Source organism: Staurois parvus, unplaced genomic scaffold, assembly GCF_062004578.1.
Source record: "Staurois parvus isolate SC_StPar_1 unplaced genomic scaffold, SC_StPar_1.0 ptg000320l, whole genome shotgun sequence".
Taxonomy (NCBI): Eukaryota; Metazoa; Chordata; class Amphibia; order Anura; family Ranidae; genus Staurois; species Staurois parvus.
Window position 1 is genome coordinate 48,628 of NW_028318116.1, and position 11,175 is coordinate 59,802.

Below are 11,175 nucleotides of genomic sequence, written 5' to 3' on the forward strand. Positions count from 1 at the left end.
CCTGATCGGTGCCCAGCAGTGCCACACACAAGTTCCGTCCACCTGTGCCCAGCAGTGCACCCACCTGTGCGCAGCAATGCACCCACCTGTGCCCAGCAGTGCAGCCCAGCAGTGCTGCCAGTCAGTGCCCAGCAGTGCTGCCAGTCAGTGCCCAGCAGTGCTGCCAGTCAGTGCCCAGCAGTGCTGCCAGTCAGTGCCCAGTGGTTGTGCCAGTCAGTGCCCAGCAGTGATGTCAGTCAGTGCCACCTATCAGTGCTGTCTATCAATACCCATTATCAGTGTCGCCTATTAGTGCCACCTCATCAGTGCCGCCTATCCGTGCCACCTATCAGTGCCCATCAGTGCCGCCTATCAGTGCTGCCTCATCAACGCACATCAGTGAAGGAGAAAAATTACCTGTTTGAAAAATGTTATAATAGAAACAAACTTTTTTTTTTTACAAATTTTTTTGCACTTTTTTTGCTTATAGCACAAAAAGTAAAGTGCCCAGCAGCGATTAAATACCACCAAAACAAAGCTCTATTTGTGAGAAAAAAATGATAAAAATTTCATATGGGTACAATCTTGCCTGACTGCGCAATTGTCAATCAAAGTGCGGCAGCACTGAAAGCTGAAAATTGGCCTGGTAAATAAGGGGGTGTAAGTGCCCGGTAGGCAAGTGGTTAACTACTAGCATGTCTTTGCTACCTGCTATGTTTAAGCTCAAATACCAAACTGAGTACCATACTATAAATACTCTCTATTTTACTTTAAAAAATATTCACCAACAGGTTTTGACGGAGACCATTTGGCTTCAAGAACCTCAGGGGAAATGTGGGCTGCTGGGCCTCCTTAACTAATTATGATGTCTTCAGGCTCCATGTCATCTTCAGAACCCCCAAAAACCTGAAACTGACAACCTGCTCCACCTTTCCCCATTCAGGCCTCTTGCAGATGGATGTTCTGATCAGGTCTGCCTACTTGTTTTTCAGGTGGACACAATCAAAACCTCCATTCTCCTCTGTGGAACAGCAGGTGTAAACGGACATGTGTCCATTTACACCCGCCGACATCCAATCCGACCCGCAAAAAGGGGATGAAGGGGGATCCAATTCCCCTTCAGTCTGTCGGATCAAATGGAAATGGGCAAGCGGTCTGTTTTTCATTTGACTGCCCATTGAGGAGAGCAAGCTGCTCTGTGTCCGATCCAGCAGACACAGACCTTTTATCCGCTGGATCAGCGGAGAGATCCCTTGCTCATTAACCTTACACCACATGGATAATATCTTAACCTCCTCTCTGTTATCAATCTCATTATCATCATATATCAAACCCACTATAGCCATGTCATCTGCAAACATGAAATAATTGAAGCTTTAGGTGACAGTGCAGTCATGAGTTAACAGAATAAAAAAGTGGACTAAGAAGCAACACTAGTGTTATGGATAGTGATGGATGTGACGCTCTGGTCTATTGGATAAAAAGCATTTAATCTACAGATATATAGTTCAAACCCAAATCCAATATTTGTAATTTAGTAACCAGTTTGTGGACATTACTTCAACATTTAACTCTATAAATCCTAACAAGCAACATCTTAACATTAGTGTTCAGATTCTCTAAATGGGTGAAATCCGATAAAATTGCATAGAAGGCCAATAGATTTACAGATGACACAAACTGACATTGCCATCTGATATTTGCCATCTGTAGCCACCGGGTGGCTGGAGGAAAAGACGTTTAACCTCCACGCAGAGAGAGGTTTCTTCACAGCACAATTACTCAGTTTTTGGGCAGCAGTTCACAAAAAGAACATTGGGGAACTGGAGAAAGTTCAGAGCGGGGCAACCAAACTGATAAGAGGCATGGAGGAGCTCAGCTATCAGGAAAGATTAGAGGAACTGAATTTATTCTCTCTTGAGAAGAGGTGATTAAGGGGGGATATGATCACCATATATAATACATAAGGGTGGATATGATCTTCACGTATAATACATCAGGGGGGATATGATCTCCATGTATAATACATAAGGGGGATATGATCTCCATGTATAAATACATAAGGGGGGATATGATCACCATGTATAATACATAAGGGGGGATATGATCTCCATGTATAATACATAAGGGGGGATATGATCTCCATGTATAATACATAAGGGGGGATATGATCTCCATGTATAATACATAAGGGGAGATATGATCACCATGTATAATACATAAGGGGGGATATGATCTCCCATGTATAATACATAAGGGGGGATATGATCACCATGTATAAATACATCAGTGGTTCATATAGTGAACTTGGTGTAGAGATATTCACCCTGAGGTCATCCCAGAGGACAAGGGGGCACTCTTTACGTCTGGAGGAAAAGATTTAATCTCCAAATACGGAAAGGTTTCTTCACAATAAGAGCTGTGAATATGTGGAATAGACTCCCTCAAGAACTAGTTCTTGCCAGCTCAGTAAATTGGTTTAACTAGCTGTATGCATTCCTAAATGCACAAAATCTAACTGAATGCTAACATTTATAGGTAATACCACCCAGGATAGTTGATCCAGGGAATATCCTATTTGTTTCCTGGGGAATCTGGAAGGATTTTATTTTTCTCCGCTAAAGTAAATAGGATCATGCTTTTATAGCAGGTTTTTTTTTTCGCCTTCCTCTGGATCAACTATGGGTATAGGATTGTGTATACAGGCTTGGGGGCTTTCTATTTATTTATTTTATTTTATGGGTTGAACCAGATGGACTTGTGTATTTTTTTTTTTTTCAACCTACATCTGTAACTGTTAGGTGGTGAAGTTCAACCCAGTTCTGCTGATGGACTTGCTAGACAAGTCCTGTGATATTGCTTACCTGCCTCACCTGCTTTGTTTGCAAGGTTCCTGCAGTATTCAAATATATCATATTTTAGCAGAGTGAAAGGTTACCTGTTCGCATGGTTGCTTTTGTTATTTTAACTTTTCATTGCCTGTCATATACTGTATTACCTTGCTGTTTCAAAAGTCCTAACATTGCAAATGCAGAACGTTTTGCTGTAACAAATAAGTCACTTAAGAGGAAAAACGGAGTCTTGGCATATGAAAGGGATGCATATACTGTCCATGCAACAATTGCATAAAGCAGGAGTGTAGATGGAAGTCCTTGTTAGAAAATAAGCTGATCTCAAACTGCCCAAAAGGGTCATTGTACAATCCAAGAACAGATTTTGTCTACTCTCTGTCACTGCAGGCCTGCTCTGCATTTTATCATAAGAATATTTTACAGCTGTGCCTGCTGTATCCTCTTTTCTCCATTGGTTATTCACTGTCTTAAATTATTTCTAACATTTTTTTTTTTTTTGCACAATACTCATAAGCTGTACTTTTGTAAGCAGCCTGTAGTATAGCTTAACCCCTTCACGCCTAAGGTTAAAACAAATCTAAATGCCTAAGCACAATTTTTCAACCTTGACATGTGTTAGTAAAACCGTACATATCATCACAACTACTTTGTACATCCAGGTGAATTATACCTTGTTTTTTTCAGGACAAATTGGGCTTTCATTTGGTGGGGGATGGATGGATATCTTCAAATTTTTTTTTTTGTATTCTCAAAGGAAAACTAGCCCAAAATAGTAAAAACAAAAAATCTTTTTTTTCTATTTAGTTGTGTGTTTCTTGTTACTACCATAACCTACCACCAAAGAAAAATCCAAAATAAATTCTCCAGCTCTTGACAATCGCAGCGATACCATAAATGTGTATGTTATTTGTTGTTTGTACCCGTAGTATAGCCCAGATTTTGTTTTTGGTTTTGGTTTTTTTACCTAAAACACACTGACATTGACAATAACTGACACTGATACCAATTTTTTTTTTTTTTTAAATCCTGACCTTTGAGCCTGACCTTTTGATCTTGACCTTGACCCGAACACTAACCCTGCCACTGAACTAGATCAAACCTTGATCTAGGTATTTTTTCTTTATTTTTTACTTTTTAATATTTGTTTTTTATTTTTTTTAAAAAAAACTTTTTCCTCCCTCTATGCCATGAGTTAGAGAGATACAATGTATCTCTCTACTCCATTCATAGAGAGAGGGGAAAAAAACAAGGGGGCCGGGCTGATCAGTGACTGATCACTGTGATAGCCAATCAGAGGCTATCACAGCAATCATGTGACCCAGAATCGGGGGTCCCGATCGTTAGAACGGGACCCAGGGCTCTCAGTGACATTGCGGTCTTTGTGCTGGGAGCACACCGTGCGGCGCGCTCCCAGCACAAAGTCAGGTACGCAAATATGGGGCCCCATGGAAAAAAGCCCAGTTCTGTGTTATGTTGGCGTCAAGGGGTTAAAGTGGTTGCAAGACTGCGGATTTAATTTTTTAATGTTCTCACTCACTTCCCATTCCATCTCAGGACATGTTCATTGCTAGTGGCCTGATAGACTCTGCCAAGCATCTCGTGCAGCAGGCTACTTGAGATTCAAACAACTTCCTGATGTTAAAGCAGACCTGCAGTTTCTGTTTCCACCCCCTCCCCTCCAGCAGTATTTTATGTATTTTGTTTACTTACCATTTTCTGATGTCTTTCAGTCAGTTATATGATATCCAGGGTCCTTTTCTGGCATTGTGTAGTCACAGTTTGTACAGAAGCAGTGCTGACACGATGACATTGGTGCCACTCTACCGCAATACAGGTGCACGGCATTGGTCTCGGGGAGGGACCATGATGCCCTGCACTCAGTCTTTCTCTTATCTTCTGGGCTGAGTGAACATTTGAAAACAAGCCCAGAGTTGAGGCTTTAACCACATAAATACACATATCTTTGTGCTGGCCATGTGAATTGTTAGCCTGGCTGCTGGTGACCTCATATGCCTACCGCTGTCTTTATTTCCACTCCTGATTTCTTTGCTTTTTTCCCCTCAGTCTCGACTCACCTGCCCATGCTGCAACTCTCGAAAGATGGATGCCGTCTTAACCAAGTGTTTCCACGTCTTCTGCTTCGAGTGCGTCAAGACCCGCTACGACACCCGGCAGCGCAAGTGCCCCAAATGCAATGCAGCCTTTGGTGCCAATGACTTCCACCGCATTTACATTGGATGAACAGGAAACGTCTGTAAACTGTGCCAAGCCTCTTATCGATGCTGCTTAACATGCATTCTGTATAGACATGACACAACAATGTGACCCTTCCATGTCCACTGCCGATTCTCACAAAAATGGACCTTTTAGATCATTTTACAGCCTGAAGAATTCTTATTTTTACTGTGCAAAAATGATCTGTATTTATAAGATCCATGGAAAAACATCTTTTGGGGTGACTGTATGGGGAATAATTTTGTGGTTGTATGTAAATATTTATTGTACTAGTAGAATGTGATGTATCATCCTATGATGGTCACACCAATGAAATACATTCCCATGTGATATTTCTTTTTAATAAGGATCTATTTTCATTTGCTGTACATAGAAACCATGACTTTTCTGGCTTCCCTCTGAAAACGTTAACTGGCTACAATATTTTGAGTCACTTGTTTTGAGTCAATTGACTTAAAGTGCTAAAACCAGTGAATGATTATGACTGGAATATAAACGAATATCCAAGAAATGGTGTTAGGCCTCCATAAAGGCTTTTCTATCATCAGCAAGCCTCATTTATAGCAGCAGTGAAGTGTTCAGCAGCTGCCCCTCAGCAAAGGAAAACATTTACTCCTGGAGTAGCAGAGCCCTCAACTACTCAGGAGGAAGGAAGGAAAAAAAATATTTGTTTTTATTGCGTATTTTAATAAAGTACTATGGAAAGGGGGCTATTTACTAAAACTGGAGAGTGCGAATTCTGGTGTAGCTCTGCATAGAAACCAATCAGCTTCCAGATTTTATTATCCAAGCTTAATTGAACAAGCTGAAGTTAGAAGCCGATTGGTTACCATGCACAGCTGCACCAGATTCTGAGTTTTTAGTAAATCTTCCCCAAAGTATCATTTACCATTAAACTCGGTGATCTACCAGCATGTTAAACTTAGGTAAATGGTTTTTTTACATAGTCCGGTTAAAAAAAGACACGTCAATTTAGTCCAAAAATTATATAATCCTATACCCACAGTTAATCCGAGGAAGGCAAAAAAGAACCCCAATAAAGCACGATCCAATTTTCTACAGCAGGGGAAAAAATTCCTCCCTTTTATTTAATGAGGGATGGCTCTTGGAAACTTCACTGCTATGTATGAGCCTTGCTCACTGACTGAGAAGGTGGTGGATGTACTGTGCTTTCTGGATAGTGAAGGATGACTTGATGAGTGCATAGTGACCTTACTTTATAGTTCTGTCACATCTGTGTGGTGAGTGTATTTTCTGTGGAAGGAAGATTTGTATAGGGCAAAATATTACATTGTTTATATCTTAATTGTACAGTACAGGACAAACAAAAACATTGCTGGGACTGCTACCCAATGTATCCATCTAACACTGAACACTGCCCACTGTGTGTGGCTTTGTTGTTTTTTTGCTAGTGTGCTTTGGTGAAGGACCACTTCTCATGAAGATACTGTTCACCAGATCTCCTTACTTCTATTTCATTGACACTTCTATCAAGATCTGACTCCTTATTGCCTTATGGCTCATGAGCCGTTTCTCCATCAGTTACCCTTGGTGTATACATCGGGTACCATACCCAGACCCCGCGGCAGAGGGCCAGCCTGTATTGTTTGCGTTGGACACTGGATTCTGTGTTTGCCACTCACCTTGGCACGAATGTAGTTAGCCACAGGGTGCTATTCAGGTCAATGGCTGTGGTTCAATTTTTTGGTACCCAGACCCTGAAGATCCTTTGCCCACTGTGATGGGTGAAGCCTGGACCCTGGATAAGACCAGCAATACAGGCAAGGAAATACAGGGTTTCAATGTACCTTTTATATACAGGTTCCTGGCTATACATGTCTTGTTGAATCATTATGTGAAAATGTAGTACACACAACATATATAGCTTTTTATCCTAAAAGACACACTGGAGTACTAAGCAAGCAAGCAAGGTTATGGGATAATTGGTATTTTGTGCATTTTTCAATAGTTGTTATTGTCTTGCTTTATTTAGCCTGGCAAGTAGTGTTATTATAGTGTTTATCTATTTTACATTTGGTGTCTTTTTTTTTCTCTCCACCTCATTATCCGAGGTCCCTCTTTGGCTAGTGACGTAATGCACACTTGCAGCTGCCATTTTATGCTGAATATGCAAGCTGATCAATTTCTGTGTCATCTGTTATCTATTACTTCAGAGATACAGCCATAGGAACTTAGTGCCTGGGTTATTGTGGTTCCTTCACGCTAGATATGCTAAAGCCCACGTGAGTACCCTGCAGGGGAAAATCCTTATCAATGGCGAATTGTAGGTGCTTGGGAGCAGGCGCATATAGGACAAATGCGGCAGGAATTCTGCTCAGGCCATGAGGAAGCTCATAAGTTCTACTCTGGATGATAGCCATTCCTTTGTTCAAGAGCAAGGTGTTACACTGACCTTTAAAATGGGCGCCCTCACACACAGCCTGTGTGACTAAAGCAGAATTCTCTGCCACTATGATTCATTCCGAAGACTATTGTCACTTCTGGAAACAGTGGGTGCAACCAGGCGTAAGCACTGTTCTTCTCCTCCCTCTGACTATGTTCATGAATTAGAACCTGAATTGCCAGGCCCACTTACATTTGCAGCAGGCAAGGGGCATGCTGACATTTCTGCACAGTAGCCACAAATTCCAATAGGCACAAAAAGGAAGGAAGTGTCAAGCAAGTCTTTCATTATTTGTGATCAGGTCATTTGGGCTCTATGTGATTATTGGCCTAACTCAGAGCTGGTATTCATTCCTTTGGTATGTTTGCTGCCTTATACCCTATGGGGGAAGAAATCAGAAAGAGATGAATTGTTCACACTGTGGATCCAGCCATTCTTGCACAAAATAATCAATCTGCTGTTCCTATTGAGGGCATTCCCTTCTTTAAGGGTTCAGTTGATAGGCGTTTGGAGACTTTTTTGAAATCTTCCTTTGCTCTGGCAGGTCCAGCCCTGCAGCTGGCTATTGCCATTCTGTCAGTTGCCCATACTATGGCGAACTGGACTGCAGAACTCAATAGGGAACTCTCTCTTGATATAGATAATTCTGTTCTTTCTGCAAGATTACAACTCTTGCCTCTATTATTCTGCATAGGCACCATGGAGAATGTGATTCATCACATACCTAGAATGTCCTTATTTTCTTTGCCTATGCTCAAAATTGTATTGCTTAGAGCTTGGTGGGGCGACCTTGCTTGGGAATGGTGCCTTTTGCTCATGCCCTTTATAAGATAAACATCTCTATGAAAAATAACTTGTGGAATACATTTAGGTGTTTATGAAATCAAGAGGGAATCCTATCCTATTATCCACAATCAAATCCCCCTATGGATTTTTCCTTCCCCTTTAGCTCTTTGAGGTTGGAGATCATGCTGGGCTGACTCAATCGGTCTCTTGTTGTGGGTGATCAAGTGAGCAGCTAGGAAGAATTCCCTTCCAATAATTTGTATCCAACTTTGAAGAAAGGTAGTTGTGGGGCCTTTTTGGGGCCTGGTCTTCTGTCTCTAGGAATGGCCTTAAGGTTGTTTCTGCATGTGATCTTGGAAAGGTAGGTAGAAAGGAGAGCTCGCTATCCAGTGAATGCAAGTTGGAAGGTGAGTTTGAAATTGTTTGAGATTAGCAAAGCTACATTGCTTCTGTAAGGAACAGCTGGTAATCAGTCTGAGATTTGTTTTACAAACACAACTTTTTGGGATCCTTCCTCATTTCCTAGCATGCAGCAGCAGCAGCCCTGAAGAAGGGAGAGCCTCTGTTCCTCTGAAATGTCTTTGCTTGATTTATTTGTTATTTCCCCTTTAGGAAGACCTATTTTTACAAATCCTGTACAGGGCCCCCTCCATCGCTTTAAAACATCTGTTATAATTACTGCAGTAACTTAGGCTTCTGCCTAGAATCCTGTAGAACTTCCTCTATATCGATCATATATGAGTGTTTTTTTTTCTGGCTGTAATAGCAAATGCAGTGATGGGTTATGGATATACTCTAGGGGGAGGTTTACTAAAACTGGTACACTCCGAATCTGGTGCAGTTGTGCATGGTAGCCAATCGGCTTCCAGCTTCATTTTGTTCAATTTAACTTTGACAATATAATTTGGAAGCCGATTGGTTTCTATGCAGAGCTGCACCAGATTTTGCACTCTCCAGTATTAGTAAATCAACCCCTATGTATTCACACATCAATGCATTTCTGGGGAAAAAAAAAAATCACACTATGGTGTAATGTTATTAGACCTTTATTTATACCCTGAACTTCATTGTTTTGCAGACCTGTTACTACAGGTCTCCTGAGCCTAATTCTCTCAACCATTTGCCTGAATGCTGATGCTCCCACTTCTCTCTTTTGTTTGATCCTGAATCTTTCTTGGGCTCCTCCCCTGACTTTGTGTTGTTTGGGGTACCTGACATTCACATTCTCCCTTTCTTGCATCATTTTTGTCTGGTTCCATGTTAAGGAATATACTCTTTCGTGGCAGCCCGTGTTCTGTTTTCGCCACTCAGGGTCACTAGGACTCTCCTCTCCAATATGTGGGAAGGTTACCACCTAGAACACTTCTATATGTCCCTGGCTTACAACCCTCAGACTCTACTCCAAGCTCGATATATGCTTTTCATCCTGTATCACGGTTGTGGATTACCAAGTTGCCAGTTACACATTCTGCTGTCCCTTTAAACCTGGGATTTTGTGGGGCTTTTCATCATCAAGCATCTGTTTTTTTTCCCAAGTTGCAGGGCCACTGCCTGATCCTCTGTTTGTTTACAAAACTACCTTTATTTTGCCAGGTGTCTGGGTCTCTGTTTATGCTTGCTTTGGCCACAAGGCATTTCTGCTGTCCCCTGGGCCTATTGTTGCCATTTTGGCTTTTTTCTTTTAAAGCCCACCCTTTTGTCTTATTTCTAAGGAATGGTCCATAGTCTAAGAATCAATTTCTGTGTCCCTGTACTGTATAATAGCAATAGTGATATACCTATAAATTACAAATCTTGCTTTCTAATAATCTGAAGCATATTGGAGTAGGTGGGGTAAAATGGATATGGTGGGGGCAGTCCTAGCAGAGCTTCTGCCATTGTCCAATTACCTGAAAGTCACAGCATCTAACCTATGGTCTAAAAATCAACTCCTGCGTCCTGTAGTATACTCCAAGATATGGAATCACGCGCTCACACTCGCACTCTCTTTCTCGAATGGTAGGTGTATTGTAACACTGAGTGACAGAATAGCAACAAAAAATTCAAAAGAAATGCATGTCTAACAAATTATGCACTGATTTGCATGTTCATGAGGAAAATAAATATTTGATCCCCTTCACAAAACATGACTTAGTGGCAAATCCCTTGTTGGCAATCACCGAGGTCAGATGTTTTCTGTAGTTGGCCCCCAGGTTTGTACACATCTCAGGAGGGATTTTGGCCGATCCTCTCCAAGTTATTAAGGTTTGGTGGCTGACGTTTGGCAACTTGAACTTTCAGCTCTCAACACAGATTTTCAAGTGGATTAAGGTTTGGAGACTGGCTAGGCCACTCCAGGACCTTAATTTGCTTCTTCTTGAGCCACTCCTTTGTTGCCTTGGTTGTGTATTTTGGGTCATTGTCAGGCTGGAACCACCCATCCACGACCCATTTTCAATGCCCTGGCTGAGGGAAGAAGGTTCTCATCCAAGATTAAGATTTGACGGTTCATTGCCCCGTCCATCGTCCCTTTGATGTGGTGCAGTTGTCCTGTCCCCTGAAAAATACCCCCAAAGCAGAATGTTTCTACCACCATGTTTGACAATTGGGATGGTGTTCTTGGGGTCATAGGCAGCATTCCTCTTCCTCCAAACACAGCAAGTTGAGGCCAAAGAGCTTGATTTTGGTCTCATCTGATCACAACACTTTCAACCAGTCCTCCTCTGCATCATTCAGATGTTCAGTGGCAAACTTCAGATGGGCCTGGACATGTGCTTTTTTTTTAAGCAGAGGGACCTTGCAGGCACTGCAGGATTTCAATCCTTGTCGGCATTGTGTGTTACCAATTGTTTTCTTGGTGACTGTGGTCCCAGCTGCCTGGACATCATTGACAAGATCCCCTATGAACATGCAAATCAGTGCATAATTTGTTAGACATGC

At 41.8% G+C, this 11,175-nt stretch overlaps 1 protein-coding gene across 3 annotated transcripts in view; it reads left to right on the forward strand.

The window, feature by feature from the left end:
* Positions 1 to 5,412, forward strand: part of RNF20 (ring finger protein 20) — a 50,493-nt gene extending 45,081 nt beyond the window's left edge. For all 3 annotated transcript variants that reach the window (XM_089683654.1, XM_089683653.1, XM_089683655.1), the window contains exon 20: positions 4,896 to 5,412. In XM_089683654.1, the coding sequence (XP_089539780.1) occupies positions 4,896 to 5,072 (177 nt within the window). In that variant the 3' untranslated portion in view covers positions 5,073 to 5,412. The remainder of the gene's footprint in view (positions 1 to 4,895) is intronic.
* The last annotated feature ends 5,763 nt before the right edge of the window (positions 5,413 to 11,175 follow it).